Genomic DNA, 21058 nt, shown 5'->3' on the forward strand with positions numbered 1-21058 from the left:
CAACGCAACTAAGGTCTCAAAACAAAACCCCAACCTATCAAACATGAACTCTTATCACCAACTCCACCAACTAAGCCTACCTCCACAACATGGCTCGCGATATTGTAGCAACTACATTATAGTCTCTCTCGACACTAACTCCATACACTACCAACTACCATCCAGAGACGTTGCTAGCTCCGTTTCACTAACATATTATACACTAGAAACTCCAATAACAAGACACTCATAAACATTCAACGGAATGTTACATTCTACCACCCTAAAAAGGAACTTCGTCCTCGAAGTTTACTCACCCTCATAACATCATCATCCAACTTTCAACACTATCGAAATATTCTCCCATTCCTAAACATTGAACTACTACAAGCACGGCCATGAACTTTTAACAATATCAACCACAATATATACAAATCCATTCTTTATGCTACACCAACACTCTACTTCCAATTATACTACAACATGTACAACTATCAAACACTCTTTGCCGCATCCTATTCTTCTTAAGATAAATGTTACGTCCTCGTAACTCACTAATACTAGAACCTTAGCTATATATTCTCATTATCTTTATCCCCACCACATGTCAAAGATAACCGCCTATACCCTCACACCTATAACCATTCCTTTTTCCAAGGCTCTCTTACTTAAACATTTTGTTAGTTATTTAGACCATATTAATACTCATCTTATGATATTAAAATTACAAGTTAATTAAAAGTGGTCTAAATCTACATGCATGCAAAAGAATGTATAAAAGAGATGGTCTAAAACCATCTTAAGACAAAAATTCCTTACATTGTTATAAGGCAAAATGGGCACAACTCAAGGACTCTTTCCTTGATGTTGTTCTTGTGCTAATGCAATAAGGATGATCCTCCAATAACACCAATTACCAATATAGGTAATCTCCTTTGGTGGCACCCAAGAATCAACCCAAAAACTACTAAAATTAATAACTAGTTAATAATAGTAGTAACCTTGTAATTGTATATTTGATGTACTAATTAATATTATTACTTTGATAATATTATTAGTAAGTTTTTATATGTGTTTTAAGAGGAAAAATGATGAAGAAAATAAGAAGAAATATTGGTCTTTTTGGTGATGATGAAAACCGGCCAAAGCACAAATAAAGGACCAAATTTTCTTCAAATTTTTTCAACTAAGAAAATGAGGTGAAGAGATGGGTATTTATAGCCAAATATGGGGAACAAAATGTAGTGGAATTTGCCACTTAATGGACACATGTAGTCCTCTAAAAAACCGGAACAATTGGACTGTATTTGGTCCATTTCGGTTTTCGACATTTGCTCCACAAATGCTTATTAGTCTTATATTTAATTATCTTACATAATTAAATATTAATTTAATTATTTAACACTTAAATAATATAAATTAACTACCAATAACTACTTAACCATTAAGTAATCATAAAACCATTTTATCAACATACAATGTGTCAATATTAACCCATTTAGCTAATTTTACAACTTGTTGTAAAATTTAATAGCTAATTGAATGTACCTCAAAACATATACACATATCGTATAAAATTAATTAATTAAAAATTAATTAATAAATTCTAATCATTTATTATTTAAATATCTCATAATTAAATAATAAATCTCTTTGTCCCGAGTTCGTAACCCGTCATCAAATAATACATTTATGTGACTAACTAAGAGTCAAATAATACAAGGAATTGATTATCTAGTATCTCATACAAACAATTAATTTATTCTATTTGGGCGTCATCCTATAAGTGTGACCTAAAGGGATCGGTGATCACCGCCGTCACACGACAAGAATGTAAAAACTCTAGTCAGCCAATCATTACCGATTAACGATGACCAGCTGACAAATAAATAAATAAATCCCTGATATTCCTTTTACGAGATTTAATTTGTAAACGCACTCATTGTGGAGGACACTACTCCAACAATCTCCCACTTGTCTGACACAAGTGTGCGTTACCAATTCTCTTGTCCAATAATATCTCCCACTCAATGCAAGATGTATTCCAGGTCGTTCTTGCACGTGATCATATCATAAAGTGGTTTCCTCGATCAGGAGAATGACTGTCTGACCGGATAATCTACTATAGATCTCATCCGAGCGTGGCCACGCATTCGCGTCATCTCTCCTCGAGTGGCCTTGAGATAAAATATGACTTATAAGGACAATCCTGTTGACCTATTTTCTTCATTCGATCTGATCACAATGACCCAAGAAATGCTCATCGGTCTCCTTTTGCAGTGCGACCTAGAACAAAAACCAAAGCCACCTAAAAACCGTACCAACTCGGACAATTAGTCACCAGTCTAAAGAATTGACTCGAAGGAATAAATAGAAGTCCTCGCCACGACCTAGCCACAAAAGGACTCTATAAACGGTCACTGTCCGACAAATTGTCTCACAATATGCCTATGTAATCGACCAGTCATCACTATGACCATATGACAAGAGAACCCGTCATCTATCGCCTCACAATCTAGTCACCCGAGACGTCACCTCATTAAGTAACTAGGGACAAAATACAATGTTAATCCAGTTCACTTAATAGGGTTCGACATTGTCTTTACAACCTATTTGGAGAAAACAAAGTATATAAATTCAGACATAAAACTGAATATAACGATAAATGCAACTTATCACATATGAAATAATAAATACAATATTTGATTATTACATATCATATAATTTACAACAGATTCGGCATTGCGTCTCAACCCTATCGAAACTACATGACTATCATGTTTAGCTTGAGACAAAGGTTTGGTTAAAGGATCAGCGATGTTGTCAGCTGTCCCAACCTTACAAACTGTAATTTCTTTCCTTTCGATTAAATCTCTAATTACATGAAATTTCCTAAGTACATGTCTAGACTTGTTACTAGACTTGGGCTCTTTTGCTTGAAAAATAGCCCCACCGTTATCACAATACAAAGTGATAGGATCCTCGGCCGGTAACGGAACTACTTTCGGTCCCTCTAAAATTGCCTAATCCAAACAGCTTCCTTTGCATCTTCGTAGGTCGCAATGTACTCGACTTCCGTTGTAGAATCAGCATCCACGAGACTCTTGAAACTTCTCCAAAGCAAACCGCCCCTCCGTTCAACAAAAAGACAAAACCAGCCTGGGATTTCAAATCATCCCTATCGGTTTGGAAACTGGCATCCGTATAACCTCTTATACGTAATTCAGATTCTCCTCCAAACACTAATAATGAATCTTTAATCCTTCTCAAGTACTTCAGAATATTCTTGACGGCTATCCAGTGACTCTCACATGGAATTTTCTGAAAACGACTCGTCATACTCAAAGCATACGAGACATCAGGACGAGAACACATCATAGCATACATGATCGATCCAACAGCGGAAGCATAGGGAATCGATTTCATGCGTTCAATATCCTTAGGCTCGAGAGGACACCGTGACTTACTCAAAGTGATCCCACTGCCCATAGGTAGAAAACCTCTCTTGGAGTTTTTCATATTGAATCGGTCAAGAATCTTATCGATATAGGCTTCTTGACTCAATGCTAATATCCTTTTGGATCAATCCCTATAGATCCGGATACCCAAGATGCGCTGAGCTTCTCCCAAATCTTTCATTTGGAAGTGATTTCCCAACCACTTCTTAACAGAAGCAAGCATATCAACTTCATTCCCAATGAGTAATATGTCGTCCACATAAAGAAGTAAGAAAACAACTTTACTCCCAATAAACTTCATGTATAAACATGGTTCCTCAACACTTCGAGAAAAACCATTCTGTTTAATAACATGATCAAAACGATGATTCCAACTCCTTGACGCTTGCTTAAGACCATAAATGGATCTCTTAAGTTTGCATACTTTGTTAGGATTCTTAGGATCCATAAAACCCTCAGGTTGTGTCATGAACACTTCCTCTTCCAGAAACCCGTTCAGGAAAGCGGTTTTGACATCCATTTGCCATATCTCATAATCATGAAATGCAGCAATCGCTAACATTATCCGAACAGATCTAAGCATAGCAACTGGTGCTAAAGTTTCATCATAGTGTAAACCACGAACCTGAGTGAAACCTTTTGCAACCAATCTAGCTTTGTAGACATCTTTATGTCCATCCATGCCTATTTTAATCTTGAATATCCACTTACACTGAAGAGGTCGAACATCTTTAGGTAAGTCAACCAGGTCCCATTCCTGATTATCGTACATGTAATCCATTTCGGATTGCATGGCTTCGAGCCATAGCTTAGAGTCAGAACTCATAATAGCTACTTTATAGGTCTTGGGTTCATCACTTTCTAAAAGTAAAACCTCATAGTCACCATCTTCCTCGATAATACCAAGGTATCTATCAGGCTGGCGACTAACCCTTTCTGACCTCCTAGGTTCAGAAGGAAAAATAACCGATTCAGACGTAGAAGGAACATCTTCCTGTATTGTCATATCAGTTTGTGGCTCTTGAACTTCGTCAAGTTCAAATTTTCTCCCACTCTGTCTTCTAGAAATAAACTCTTTTTCTAGAAAGACAGCTTCACGAGCCACAAACGCTTTGTTCTCGTTACTATTGTAGAAGTAATATCCACAAGTTTCCTTAGGGTAGCCTACAAAAATACACTTTTCAGAACGAGGTGCAAGCTTATCGTCAGACTTGCTCTTGACATAAGCATCACAACCCCATACTTTCATGTATCGCAGATTCGGGACTTTCCCTTTCCATATCTCATATGGAGTTTTTTCAGCTGCTTTAGTGGGACTTTTATTAAGTGATTGTACATCAGATAAAATGGCAAAACCCCAGAATGACTTAGGTAATTTTGTTTGACTCATCATCGATCGAACCATATCTAATAAAGTTCGATTCCTCCTTTCAGCCACGCCATTTAATTGTGGTGTGCCAGGAGGAGTTAACTGAGATACAATACCGCAGTTTATAAGGTGATCTTTAAATTCATTGCTCAAGTATTCCCCACCACGATCTGATCGTAATGCTTTAATCTTCTTATTTAATTGGTTTTCTACTTCATTCTGAAACTCTTTGAACTTATCAAAAGCTTCACTTTTATACCTCATTAAGTAGATATACCCATATCTACTCATGTCATCGGTAAAAGTAATGAAATAGTCATAATTACCTCTAGAAGTGACTGTCATTGGGCCACACACATCGGTGTGTATTAAACCCAATAACTCACTAGCTCGAGATCCTTTTCCTAGAAAAGGTGAACGAGTCATCTTGCCAAACGAGTCATCTTGCCAAGAAGACAAGATTCGCATGTACCAAATGATTCGAAATCAAAAGGTTTAATTACACCAGTCGACACTAGTCTTTTAATGCGCTTCTCGTTGATGTGTCCTAATCGACAATGCTATAAATAAGATAGATCAGGATCACCTGTTTTGAATCTTTTATTATCTAAATGATAAACATCGTTGCAAGTATCTAGAATATAAATACCATTGATTGAAATAGCTTGACTATATACAATCCCATTAAGGGAAAAAGTACAACACTTGTCTTTAATTAAAAAGAAAACCTTTCCGTGTCTAACACGAGATACGGATATTATATTTCTAGATAGCGTTGGTACAAAATAACAATTATTAAGATGCAACTCCAAACCCGAAGCTAAACTAAGTACATAAGTTCCTACTGAGACGACAGCTACTTTAGACCCGTTTCCCTTTCGGAGATCGACATCACCTTTGTTTAGCTTTCTTATGCTTTTTAGGCCCTACAAATGATTGCACAAGTGAGAACCACAACCAGTATCTAATACCCAAGTTGTATTTGAAGCATAATTTATGTCTATCATAAAAGATTCAGTTGAGAAATTACATGTCGGCTTCACAATGCCAGCTTTTATAGTACAATTACGTCTCCAATGTCCCTTGTTATTACAATAATTACAAGTATCTTTAAGAGGATTACCCTTTATGGATTTAGGCTTGGTAGAGCAATTCGCAATTGCTTTACCTTTGCCCTCCACCTGAACGGGCTTCTTACCTGCGTTTCTCTTAAACTGCTTCTTCCCCTTCACGTTAATTGCAAGCACATCTTTCCTTGAACTCCCACTCAATCCCATGTCCTTCTCTGCTTGCACAAGCAGAGAATGGAGCTCATGTAAACTCTTTTTCATGTTTTTCATATTGTAATATACCCTAAATTGGGTAAATCCCTTGACGTGCGAGAGAGAGTGGAGCACTCGGTCCACCACAAGTTCGTCGGGGATCTTGCATCCCAACCCCTCTAAAGTTTCCACGTACTCAATCATTTTAAGTACGTGTGAACTTACAGTTGACCATCTTTGAGGTTAGCCTCAAAGAAACGAACAATGTGTCATCTTCAATTATTCTCGAGGCTTGAGAAAACATAGTTGAAAGCCTCGAGAATACTTCATGTGCATCACGAAACTTGACACATTGCCTTTGTAAAACAGGATCCATTGAAAAAATCAAAACATTTTTTATTGCAGCGGATTCCTTTTGATAATTTGAAAAAGCCTCCCTTACATCGGCAGTGGCTCTAGTACTAGGCGAAGGGGGAGAGGGATCGACAAGGTAACGTAATTTGCCATCACCTGCGGCAGCTAATCGAAGTTGTTCTTCCCAATATTTAAAATTACTACCGTCGGCTTTTAAAACATATTTGTCCATAAAAGAACGTAGCCATGAATCTCTATTTATTGTGGCGGTTTCACTAGTAGAAGTCATCGTGATTACTACAAAGGAAATAAAGGAAAAATTAACATTTATCGTCTAGAAATATTTAACTTGTGAAACTATTTAACAAGTTCCCATTTATATAATGATCTCCCACTGAATTATATAAATGATTCCAAGATCCAATTTTATATAAACACGGGCACGGTGGACCGATTCAACCCATATTTATATAAATTTGGTGAGTCAACAACTTTGACTGATTCTACTACTAGAACTCTTGGTTGACGGATTTTCTTAAAATCTATCTTTTAGCCCCAGAATAAATATGGGCACGGTGGACCGATTCAACCCATATTTATCCCGTTGAGTCCAACCAATTTTCACGCGTAATAACTTTTATTACCCTACTTACCCAACGTAAAAAGAGTGTACCTCGGTGATCCGAACCTACCTCTAATGAAGAAGGGATTCATAGGTGCTATTATTTGGTAAGGCTTAATCTCAATTTTAAACAAATGTGAGAGATCTTATCAAATTAATTGTCTATCACTTTTAAGTGAACTAAATTGGTGAATGCTAGACAATTAAATCGATAACAAAAAAAAAACATGTAGTGACGATTTGGCATGAATGCATAAAAGAATTAAAACAAACAAGTCCTAATATGGCCACCTAGTTAATATAATTAACTAAAATTATTACACTTCAGAAACCAACTCCTTGGTCCCTTGAGTCTTCATAAATAGGCCTCCTTCTTTAGGATTTCGGAACGCCTTTCCGAAAACACCGTCTTCATGAAAACTCCGTCTTTAGATGCTTCATCTAATTACTAATAATTAAATTACATAACAATAACCTATTATACAATTTGTAATAAAATTAAAATAAAAACTATTAATTAATTACAAATTAGGCGATACGAAATCGCAATTAATTACAAAACAAGTCGATATTCCCTTACATTTCGGGAAATACCAACTTCTACCTATGGCCATATTAGGAAAAATTACATAATTATAATTCTAAAAACCATTCATCTAAATGAATAATAAAATGCATTATGGAAAATGACATGCCAAATCGTCTAACTTACCAACAATGATCATTTGAGCTTGTCTTGACGGAATTTTTACCAATAAAAATTCATAATCAATTCTTAAAACAATTTTAAGACTTACTCATCATATTAATCTGGTCTAATATCAAAATAATTATTCTCAACAATTATCTTGAATTTATATGGGAATTAAAATACAATTGTGACAAAAAATGATATTATAATTCACAATTATCATACAAAAATTCCATTTAATATAAAAATTCTTGGAAAAATAAATTTAAAAACCATGAACATTCTGGTCTTACACCAAAAATGCCATGCAAGTGAAAATTTTTGTTTTTAAAATTTATTTAAAAAGATTTCACAATTTAATCGGTTAAGCGATAATTTTTACGATTTAATTCTAAATCAAACCATAAAAATTGAAATGACTTAAAATAAAATTTTATACATTTTGGAACAATTTACAGGAGCTAAAAATTCAGAAATTTCTAGCCCTAAAATGAAATCAATATTTATTTACAAAATAACCATTATTTACCCATTTTTATCAAATAAAAATTAATAAACAACCTAAATTAATCACATTAATTTAAAGTTTCTATTTTTCTCATAAATAGAACATGCATGTGGTTATTTATAAATAAATATGCATAAAATTAACATGCAACCCAATTTAATTAATTCTTAATTAATTTTAATGCATTTTTACTCAATTTTATGCCATTTTAAGTTATAAAAAGTGGAAAAATTTAACAAAAATCAAATTTTCGTCCCATATCATCCTAAGACCAGATTATTTACATGCAAGACTATATTATGTGATAAAACGAATTTTAGTAACATAATATCAATTTTATTAATTTATCTCATAAATTACTAAAATCGTCTTAAGAAAACATGCATGTATTTAACAATGCTCTGATACCACTTGTTAGTTATTTAAACCATATTAATACTCATCTTATGATATTAAAATTATAAGTTAATTAAAAGTGGTCTAAATCTACATGCATGCAAAAGAATGTATAAAAGAGATGGTCTAAAACCATCTTAAGACAAAAATTTCTTACATTGTTATAAGGCAAAATGGGCACAACTCAAGGACTCCTTCCTTGATGTTGTTCTTGTGCTAATGCAATAAGGATGATCCTCCAATAACACCAATTACCAATATAGGTAATCTCCTTTGGTGGCACCCAAGAATCAACCCAAAAACTACTAAAATTAATAACTAGTTAATAATAGTAGTAACCTTGTAATTGTATATTTGATGTACTAATTAATATTATTACTTTGATAATATTATTAGTAAGTTTTTATATGTGTTTTAAGAGGAAAAATGATGAAGAAAATAAGAAGAAATATTGGTCTTTTTGGTGATGATGAAAACCGGCCAAAACACAAATAAAGGACCAAATTTTCTTCAAATTTTTTCAACTAAGAAAATGAGGTGAAGAGATGGGTATTTATAGCCAAATATGGGGAACAAAATGTAGTGGAATTTGCCACTTAATGGACACATGTAGTCCTCTAAAAACCGGAACAATTGATTTGTATTTGGTCCATTTCGGTTTTCGACATTTGCTCCACAAATGCTTATTAGTCTTATATTTAATTATCTTACATAATTAAATATTAATTTAATTATTTAACACTTAAATAATATAAATTAACTACCAATAACTACTTAACCATTAAGTAATCATAAGACCATTTTATCAACATACAATGTGTCAATATTAACCCATTTAGCTAATTTTACAACTTGTTGTAAAATTTAATAGCTAATTGAATGTACCTCAAAACATATACACATATCGTATAAAATTAATTAATTAACAATTAATTAATAAATTCTAATCATTTATTATTTAAATATCTCATAATTAAATAATAAATCTCTTTGTTCCGAGTTCGTAACCCGTCATCAAATAATACATTTATGTGACTAACTAAGAGTCAAATAATACAAGGAATTGATTATCTAGTATCTCATACAAACAATTAATTTATTCTATTTGGGCGTCATCCTATAAGTGTGACCTAAAGGGATCAGCTGATCACCGCCGTCACACGACAGTAATGTCAAACTCTAGTCAGCCAATCATTACCGATTAACGATGACCAGTTGACAAATAAATAAATAAATCCCTGATATTCCTTTTACGAGATTTAATATGTAAACGCACTCATTGTGGAGGACACTACTCCAACACAGTTCTCATACCTCAACTCATTCTGCACTCCATCTAACCAATACCATAAAATCCTTATCATAACCAACACTCCAACTCTTCCACATTACCGCAACACGACATACCTATCTATATAAAATATATAAAAATAATATCGCCAAAAGCATAACTCACGATCCACACTTGTTACGTACACTCACACTAGATCCTCAAGTTCTTTTCTTTCATTACCGCAAAACTCATACATAACTTAACATGACACTAATTTCCAACACCCTATACTCATTGTCCCAATAAAAGATTATGAACCACTTGTTGCTTTCATACCAGTACAACACATGTTCCACAACTCACTTGCCATTACTATGTCTACCAATGCCTCATCTTAAAACAAGATCAAAATTACTGTAACAACCTCTCACAACTGTGTCCCATCAACTGAATATCGCTATACCATGCCGGCAACAGAAGCATACAAAACTCTCTTCCATATCATGCTCTACTCTCACTCCCAAGCTGAAACTTGTAAGAAACATCAATAAACAAAACAACCGTCTATCTGTCCAAACTGAAACTCATAGGAAGCAGCAGCAAACAAAACAACAACTATGTATAACTGGTATGTACTTTCGAAACTCGAATCGTAATCATTCCGCCTACTCCACCACAACCGGTGACGGCATCGCAACACCGCCACCAGCAGCCGCACCGCAGCGCGAAAATACCTGCATCACAACATGACGTACCGTGCCCGGATCACCACCCGAGGCACCACTACCACATCGATAGACATCGCAACTTACACAATCCCATAAACACTGACTCAGTATAACTTCTAGGACAAGAAAACTTTCTCAAAACCACTTTACTAGATCACAACGCAACGCAACATATTATATGGAATAAACAGATAAGAACCTCATGAATATCATCCCCCTATCATATCACGGAATAAACATATATCATGAATACACATACAAGTATAACTCGCCATGTTAGATCACCCAATCTATCATTTTTTTAAATATCATTCCATTAAGTTACCGTACCCAACATGCATTACAGAACATTCAAATAACAACTTTATAACTATCACACCATACCACTTATCGTGAAGTCAGAACCTCACACAACATTTATACACATCATAGACCCTTAATCACATCCAACTAGTCAATTCTGATCACGTAAGTTACCACCTGATAATGGTTACCTCTCGCCCGAGCTTAACTCGTATGCCCCTCATAACACCTTCTCCCATTCGCATAACCATCACCCCCTACCAAATATAACCATACAGCTAATACTCAACTACTAGCAACCGCCTCCTAAGACCACGTCTTATACTTTCTCACAACCATACATATCAATCTGGTCTCTACAAAATAAACCTCTTTAGAATGACCATCTTTCCTATTTATCATCACCTTTAACTACTTGTGACAACACCTTAACATTACCATCGTTCGGACATCAAGCCTCTTACACTCACTCTAAACATCACGGTTTCTTTCCTATCTTTGGTTAAAATCCCAAATAACGAACATCAAACTCATCAACAAAAATTACCTCAACATTATTTCCAATTCCATCCTTAATTGTATCGTCACCCAACTCACCACCAAGACCACATATCGTGCAAATTCTTTACTCCGCTTTTACTTTCCTTAATTCCCCGAAACTCATGATTATCATGTCGTCCTGGGACTCCTATATAACCATTAACTCAAATCCTGATGATAGTATCATACATCTCGACGATTCCTTTCTTTTATATGACATAACTCCGGTGAACATTTTCCTAGTTTTACTCCTTTTTTTTTAACACTCGACAAAATCAATTAACCATTCAACTTCTTATTACTTCTACCTAACTCTCTAGTGCTCCGGATACCTTCTCATTGCTCCAAAACTCACATCTCATTATTTCATATCAATACCATCTCACTCTTCCTTATCATGGATTTTCTCTTATCATGCTATCACTCACACTTATCACCAATCAGTTTCCTCTAGAATCCCAAAACTCATTTCATACCGTTAATTGCCCAAGGAAATCACACAATAGTTTCACCTCTTGATAATACAAATTCTCAAACTCACTCACTATCTGCAAATCCACGTCGCGACATGTCTCCATTAAGTTCACTATATATCCCTCTTCTCCATCCCTCTACAATGAACTTTCATTACATATATTCTTAACCAACACAATTCCTAACCAAATACCTCCGTAATTCCTTATGCATCTCAAGTTGCTACTATCCATATCCTTCCTTTCAATCTATTCATTCTCACGTTCCTTAGCCTTATATTATCCCTTGCCCACATTCACTTACTTTTTGATTACTCAACACACAATCATATCACTCATCTCATCTCACAAAACATGCCCTATGCTTTAATTAAGCCTTACCAATCTTCCTTTTTTCTCTTTCCACTATCTATTACAACCACATATAACTCATGTCCTACTCACCGAACTCTTACTCACCACAGGTGCCACTCCTTACACCATAAGATTGAGTAACTTACGCATCAGGAGCAACACATAGGTAAAACAATGCATAAAGAAGCCAAAGAACACCTTTGAATTAAACATAATATGCAACGAAGTCAAAAGACAAGCATATGACCCAAAACAGGGGTCACTAGATCGATTACAGGCCACTCGATCGAGTAGGTGAAGGTCAGAGGCACGTAAAACAAATTACCAGGACAACTCGATCGAGTAAGGGTTACTCGATCGAGTAACAAGAGGTGCACTCGATCGAGTGAGGGCCACTCGATCGAGTACCCTACGCATTTCTCAGCACTGTCCAATTTTCGTAAAACAGTCATATCTCACTCGTTTCTTGGTCATTTTGGGCGTGTGACCTATCGTTAGAATCGTAAAAGAACAAGATATCACCTCCAATTGGAATATTATCAAAATAATTTATGCATCTCAAGTTATAACAGTTTAAAGACAACCTCTCTATAATCGAACAACATAACTATTTGATCTTCTCTTTCAAACAACTTAAACATCAACAAAGTGAACAAAAACGACTCGATACTTGTAAAACTACTATCCCTGACCACATGTTACTACTTACGAAAAGCCAAACAATAACATCTATCATGCTCATATAACATTCACCTTATCAATCATGTACTACCCGCATGCTTTAACTTTATAACTTTTCATAACATAAATCATACCCATACATTACAAATCCTATTTCCATGTTACTAATACAATAATATTACAAATCTAATTCGTTACCTAAACATATTCATAATCAAGAAATTCATATTCTCATGCAATTGCCACTTCATCTTTTCCAATCAATTCATCTAGTTCAATCACATTCTTCATCTAACAAGTGAATATGATACAACAGTAGACAATTATATGAACTTGTTATATAACTTTACGCAAACAAAATTATGAAAAATCATATCACATCCCCTAATAGCATGTTACTAGTATAGCCACATTATAAGTCATTTATCCTGCAACATCATTATTCATCACATATTATCATATATGAACTACTTCCTTTTTCCTCCACATCATTCATCATTCTCATATACCTTTCATGTAATACTACGTTTTAAGAGTCTCTGGGTACTCTATCCAGTGGGCCTTACTCTGTCGAGTAAGGGTGTTTTGAGTTACGAAACAGTATTCTGTCTGTAGGGTACTCGATCGAGTAGCCTTGGTACTCGATCGAGTAAGTGGCACTCGATCGAGTACGTTACTTACTCGATCGAGTAGGTCGTTTAACGGGTAATATTTTGACGGGTTTTTTTAATGACGTGGATTAATATATATTTTATATCGTCTTCTTCCCTAAACACTTTTTATAAACCTAATTTACTCAAGGGATATTTAAAACTAAGTTGTTCTCTTCATCCGCGTTGTTGGCAAATCCCGGAGCTTGAGAGGTCGGATTTCATTATTCTTTGCGTCGTAGTGATCCTTGCGTTAAGGGTAAGATCTACATACCAATTTAATAGCATTTAAGTGCCTTTGTTTAAACCCTAATTTATGGGATTGGGGGTTTTTGTGATTAGTTGTAATGTTAGTAATTATGTGATTATGTGATAGGAGGAGGATTCATAGAGGAAAGGTTCTGAGACAGCTGATAAGATCGTCTGCTTTTGTTTGCATTCTAGGTAGGGTCTCCCTACTCAGTATTAGTCACATAATGTGGTTTGGTGTTTATTGTGATTTGTTGTTAAAGTATCATATTGGTATTGTGACGGTTGTTGGATTTGGTTTTTGTTGATTGTTGTGATTGTATCTGTCTCTGTTTTTCGGGGTGCGTCCCTGGCTGAGTGGAGTCACTTGCGGGAGTGGCTTCACGCCCATTATTCGCCTTCTTTGGAACCCGCCACAGAAGGGATGTGCACATTAATGGATTTGGGTTTATCGCTCGACGGAGATGAGCGAGGCTTAGGTGGGAACGGCTGCAGTCCCCCACTGGAAGCGAGGAGTAACCTGTTGCGATGGGTATTCTGGCAGGGCTACACATTTTAGTGTGTAGACAGTATTGAGGAGTTGGTGATGGAGTTCGGGTTGATGTGACAATTGAGCTGTTTTGATTCTTGTCTTTTTGTGATTGTATTGTGTGATTAGTACTGACCCCGTTTAAATGTTTTAAAAACTGTGGTGATCCATTCGGGAATGGTGAGTAGTTATTGAGCAGTTAATATGACGCGTATGGGATAGCTAGGCCGAGTCATCACGTGGCAGTTAGAAGTATTCCGCTGTGTCAGACGATGTTTTATAGTTTTGACAGTTGTATCAGTAGACCGTCTGAGAACCTTGTATTTCAGTTTAACAGTTTTGGTTTGATCATGTAATCACTTTAAACTATATTGTTATATAAATTATGTTTCTTCATTGTCATTTGACTATCATTGCCTCGAGTAACCGAGATGGTGACGTTCTTATATATTAAGTGGTCCTGGTAAGGAACTTGGAGTATGGGGGTGTCACATTTCCAACAATTCCAAACAATATTGTAGACCGACTATCATGCAACATTCCTATTCACAACACTTTATCATTTACCACATTCCCAATTCCACCACAATCCTTTTGCAACATTTCTATACAATACATCATTCAAAATACGCAATAGAACATTAGCAAACACATAGCGATCCCATGACACCCCATAGTGGCCGGTTCAAAGTTGTAGGGCGAGTTCGCGACTTTAGGACGTCTCCCAATTCTTTGCATTAGCTCCTAACAACTCCTACCCGGGTTCATTTTATTTTGACTCTCTAGGTTCATTAGTTACAGGTTCCAAAATCGTCGCTCTGATAACACTTTGTGACACCCCCATATACTCAGGAGCCTTAACAAGACCTTTCCTAACATATAAGGGCGTCACTATCCCGGTTGCCCGAGGACAGTAATAATCAAATGTCGATAAAAGAACACTTAAGTTACATTATAGTGATTAACAAAACTAAAGGTACATGTATATAAAGGTACAACTCAAACTACTGTCAGCTATATGGACAACTTATGTTGTAACTCGTAAAAGACTCATCCCGCCAAGCACCCAGCTAATATCCAGATCACAATCTGCTAAGACTGACTGCTCACCATAAGGGATCACGGCAGACACAACAGAAACAATCAACAACACATAAACACACAAGGTCAGTAACTGAAGAAACACACCAACAACCACAGACACAACATAGGCACAACAGAACATACACACATCACATCTGCTCCAACCAATCACCGTCACCGACTGTACACTGGACCAGCCCTGTCAGTGGGGGACCGCAGCCGTACCCACCAAATCCCCGCTTATCATACCGAGCGATAAACCCATGTCCATTAATGTGCACATCCCCTCCCGTGGCGGGTTCCACGGAGGGCGAACAATGGGCGTGAGGCCACTCCCGCAAGTGACTCCACTCGGCCGAGGACGTACCTCGAGAACCATAGACAAACAATCACAATCAGATGCACCACAACAACGATAAATGAAACAATGCAACAACAACCAGTTATCACAATCGATCAACCACACCGACACTATAACAACCAAACCACATCAAAAGACACTCTTGACGGCCAACAGTACTGAGTAGGCAAACCTACCTGAGATAGCAATCACCACAGATGATCTAGAAGCTAATCAGAAAGTCTCCTATACGAATCCTCCTTCTATAACATGCATACATACAAATATACAATTACCACCACAACCATACAAATCACCCAAAACCCCCAACATTACCTAATTAGGGTTTGAAAGAAAATCAACGAAACACAACATAAATTATACAAGAATCTTACCCTTAACGCGACGAACTCAACGGTGTAAAGAACAAGACGATCCGACGATCCTAGCCCTTGGGATTTGCTAATAACGCGATGAATGAAAGCTACGTAACTTCTTCTTCTCTTTAAAAGTTTTTAGAAAACATACAACTGATTAAGAAGGGTGACGGAACCCTTCAATACTAATTACGCGTTATTAACAAAACCCGGCTAAAATAACCCGTAAGACCAACTTACTCGATCGAGTAAGTAACTTACTCGATCGAGTGCCCCTTACTCGATCGAGTGCCACACATACTCGATCGAGTACCCATCAGACAAACTATTGTTTTGTATAAAAATATACTTACTCGATAGAGTAAGCTAACTCGATAGAGTACCCAAAGACAAAGAAAACCCTAGTATTACATTATTTGTGCTCCAAGCTCCATTCCCATATCCCTCTTTCAGTCTATCTTTAACTTTACATATTTGTCTCCAAGTCTAACTAGAATTAGGTGTAGGTTGATAGGAAAACCAGTCTCTCTGTTTGATGTAGATGTGATTAACCTACTTTATCCATAAATGATCAGCCTTGCAAGCCACCCACCAAGTGTACTTGCCAATAAGAGCCAGGTTCCACACCTGACTATTAAAAACCCCCAAACCACCAGCTTTCTTATTGGATAATTAGGATTTAGTACTAATTATGGTCTCATAATGATTTTGGGAAGAATGAGTATGGTGAATGACTCTAGCATTAATTATCTTGCACTATAACATGTTAATAAGCAACTAAAAGAAGAGAATATGAATTAATGAAGTGATGAGCATGAATTGATTGTTGTATGAATTTAATGGCATGCTTGTTTGGTTTATTGTTCTTGTTGTTGGTGAATTGTGGACATTGGAGATTGTTGGAGGATGTTGGTGATGGTTTTGGAGATAGAAGGCGGTCGGGAAACCGTCTTCCGCTCAAGTCTCCCTTGGAGCTTCCCTCTCCAAGATAATATGAACATTAGTACTTGGGTCATGGAGGGACTCATGCGGTGAGGCATGTTGTCTGGCAGGGGACTCGAGTCGCACTCGAGCCCGGTACCACGGACGTGTTCCGAGTACCTTAGTGGTTTTGGCGACGTCGTGGACGTGTCCCGGTCACGGTTGGCGGAGATGAGTTTGGTGGATGTTTGTCATGTTAGATACCTCATCAAATTAGTAAGTTTGTTGCATCTCTTGTCTATTATTGAACATTAATATCATTGGCTAACACTTAGGTTTGAATGTCTGTGATGAACCATATGGTGATTTCCGTCAATATGGGGGAGCAGTGTCGACAGGTGCATGTGTTGAGTAGAGGGCTTGGGAGCGGTCTACGTCGTTGTCGTCACTTGTTCTTATATAGCTTTTGACATTTAGACTCCATTCGATTTGGTTGTATTAATGGGATGATTTTTATATCCCTTAACTTGTGATCACTTAACTCTACAACTTAACTATTTATGTTATCTAAATTACTTCTTTACTTGTTGTTCGCGCTACACTCTTGGTAAACCAAGGCTTATGATACCTTCATATGATGGGAATGGCCTAGAGGAAGGGTCCCGACCTATGAGGGTGTTACATAGTGGTATCAGAGCGACGGTTTTAGAGCCTAACCAATGAACCAATGAACTAGGGTGAGTCAATTTAAAAGGAACCCGGTTTGAGTTTTAGAGGGTTTGTGACAAGCTTGGGAAACGTCTCAAGGTTGAGTACTTGCCCTCTTCACTTGAGTCGGTCACTACGTGTGTGTAATGGGACGTGTTTGGTGCATATGATTGTTGCATGCTTCTTTCTTGATGTTGTGGAATTTAGTATGCTTGGTGATGTCATACATGATAATATGCTCAATGATGGTGGACTCCTGAGAAAGATATATGGGATGTATAATAGTAAGTATACGCGATAAGTACCGTCTTACGTGTGTCATATATTGTGCATATGTCTATATTCTCTCTCGTGCTTACGTATAGGAACATGTGAATAGGGTTATATGTGGACTTGTGTGAGTTAGAATGAGTAGATGACCCTTATATAGTGTACTCGGCCAAGTGAAGAGAGAAACTCGGTCGACTAGAAAGCACTCGACCGAGTGCCCCTCCCACTCGACCGAGTGGATGCCATTCCAGAATCAAAATAGCTCCTGTAAGTTGCCACACTCGACCGAGTGAAGGTCTTACTCGATCGAGTGTGACCTGCTCGATCGAGTATTATGGCCACTCGACCGAGTGGATTATGAGAGAATTTTGAAAACATTCTGATTGATGTGGCACTCGACCGAGTGAAGGATTCAGTCGACCGAGCTATGAGACCACTCGATCGAGTGTACCTCTGGGAATTTTGAAAAACCTTCTGATTGTTGAGATACTCGTCCAAGTAGGACACCACTCGATCGAGTGACTTTCCTCACTCAACCGAGTGGACCTATATGGTGGTCAATACCCATTGGCTTGTGTTTTGAGGCATGTATTGACGTTTGTTATACTTATTGAAGAGACATTATGCCAAGACCCCATGCAAGGACTCCTTCCCCTCTACCTCGTGTGTCCGAGGAGGAAATGGAGTGGCTCATTGCTCAAAACGAGGCCCTCACCGAAGCTCTTAGGAATGTCACTTGTGAAACAGATGCGGCAATGGATGCCTCGGCCGTCAGCATCGCCATCTCACGCCACCACCCCACCAAGTACCTTGGGGTAGGGGAGCCTTACCTTTTTAGCGATTGGGTAAGAGAGATAGAGAATGTGTTCGAGGTAGTGAGGTGCCAGGAAGAGCTTAAGGTGGAGCAAGCCGCCTTCTACTTGGGAGGACTTGCAGGAGGTTGGTGGTACAAGGAACAGGAAGCTATGAAAAACTTCTATGAAGAGAGGGGCGAAGCCGCTATCCCTTGGCCCGATTTCAAGATGGAAATGAGGAATGAGTTCATCCCCGAGCATGTGAGGGGTAAGCTTCGAGTGGAATTCGACCGGTTCGTTATGACCGATGTTGTGACCGTGCAAGACTACTACATCCGCTTTTGTGAGCTCGCTACTTACGTGGAGGGCCTTCACCTTAGGCAATCTCATTTGGCTCTCAAGTTTGAGGGAGGTTTGACCGTCAAGCTCTTGGAGAAGCTCACTCTCGGAGATTTGTCTAGTGTGAAAGAAGTCTATGATAGGGCCGGTAATACAGAGAGGCTACTAGATGTCGCCAAGGATGCTAAGGATAGGTCCGGGGAGAAAATGAGGAATGAAGGTGAAGGAGGGTATCAACCCAAGAAGATTACTTTTAACCAATCCAAGTCATACTCGGGAGGAGCACAAGAAAATAGCTTTGGAGGGACAAGAAACTTTGGGAATAAGGCCGCTAGTGAAGGACAAGGGTTAAGGTGCTATAATTATGGTGGCCTCGGTCACAAAAGGGTGGAATGCACTAGTGCTCAAAAGGGACATAACCGGAGATTTGGACAAGGAAACTCTTACCACACCCCTTCCCAAAGTGGAGCAAGCAACCGGAACTCGGGAGCTTGGATTAACCCAAGGAATGCTAATCCTAACTTCAATGGCGGAAACAATCAGGTAAACTTCAACTGGGGAACACCATCAAGGGCAACAAGCTATGCGGGCGGCAATACTTCTGGGAACAGGCCAACTCAACCGGCTAGCACGGTTCAAGGAGCACCCAAGACTAGTGGAAAACTCTTTGCCATGGACAGGAGGAGTGCCAAGGAAGACGCTCACGTTGTATCCGGTACATTTCTTGTTAACTCTCACCCATGCTTTGTTTTATTTGACTCGGGGGTCGTACATTATTACGTGTCTAGGAGCCGTGTAGCGACCTTAGGATTGGGGGAGGGTGAACTAGCCAAAGATGACGTGACCATACCTTCGGGGGAGTCTATTACATGTTCAAAGATTTACAAAGAAGTACCCATCTTAATTTATGAAACAAATTTTCCGGTAGATCTTTTAGAATTTCCTTTGGAGGGGTTTGAGATAATTCTAGGAATGGAATTGTTGAGTAAACACAGAGCCAAAATAGATTACTATCAAAAGAAGATTGCTTTGAAAGGACCTAAGGGTATTAGGATGTCATACAAGGGTTACCTAGTCAATTCTAAGGTAAAACTAGTTTTGGTGATAACCCTAAAGACTTGCCTAAAGAAGAATTGCCCAATGATTTTATGTCACGTGTGGGATACTAGTGTGGAGAGGCCCAAGCTAGGGATATACCGGTGGTGGGAGAATTTGAGGATGTATTTCCGGAGGAATTGCCCGGATTACCTCCACCGAGAGGTGGAGTTCGGAGTGGACTTGAGACCGGGTGTGGGACCTATTTCTAAGGCCCCTTACCGGATGGTTCCAAAGAAGCTAGAAGAATTCAAGAAACAACTTCGGGAATTAGCGGACAAAGGGTACATTAGATCGAGTGTTTCACCTTGGGGAGGACCGGTTCTATTTGTAAAGAAGAAGGATGGAACTTTGAGATTGTGCATTGACTATGGGGAGTTGAACAATGTTACCATAAAAAAATTACCCTCTACCAAGGATTGATGACTTGTTTGACCAACTTAGTGGAGCCGGAGTGTTTTCAAAGATTTACCTACGTTCGGGCTATCACCAATTGAAGATCAAAGATGAGGATATCCCAAAGACCGCTTTTAGATCAAGATATAGACATTATGAGTTCGTGGTAATGCCGTTTGGACTAACAAATGCACCGGCCTCTTTCATGGACCTTATGAACAGGGTGTTTAGTCCGTACTTAGACAAGTTCGTGGTGGTATTCATAGATGATATCTTGGTCTACTCCAAGACCAAAGAAGAGCATGGGGAGCACCTA

General features: G+C 37.8%; 1 protein-coding gene across 1 annotated transcript; it reads left to right on the forward strand.

Moving 5' to 3' along the window:
- Positions 1-18741: 18741 nt before the first annotated feature.
- Positions 18742-20769, forward strand: LOC141630848 (uncharacterized). Its single transcript, XM_074443597.1, has one exon. It carries the CDS (start codon positions 18742-18744, stop codon positions 20767-20769), a length of 2028 nt encoding a protein of 675 aa, XP_074299698.1.
- Positions 20770-21058: the final 289 nt, after the last annotated feature.

Source organism: Silene latifolia, chromosome Y (assembly GCF_048544455.1).
Source record: "Silene latifolia isolate original U9 population chromosome Y, ASM4854445v1, whole genome shotgun sequence".
Classification (NCBI taxonomy): Eukaryota; Viridiplantae; Streptophyta; class Magnoliopsida; order Caryophyllales; family Caryophyllaceae; genus Silene; species Silene latifolia.

Excerpts from the sequence above, each read along its gene's own strand:
- LOC141630848 (XM_074443597.1), top strand. The coding sequence starts at position 18,742 with ATGCCAAGACCCCATGCAAGGACTCCTTCCCCTCTACCTCGTGTGTCC.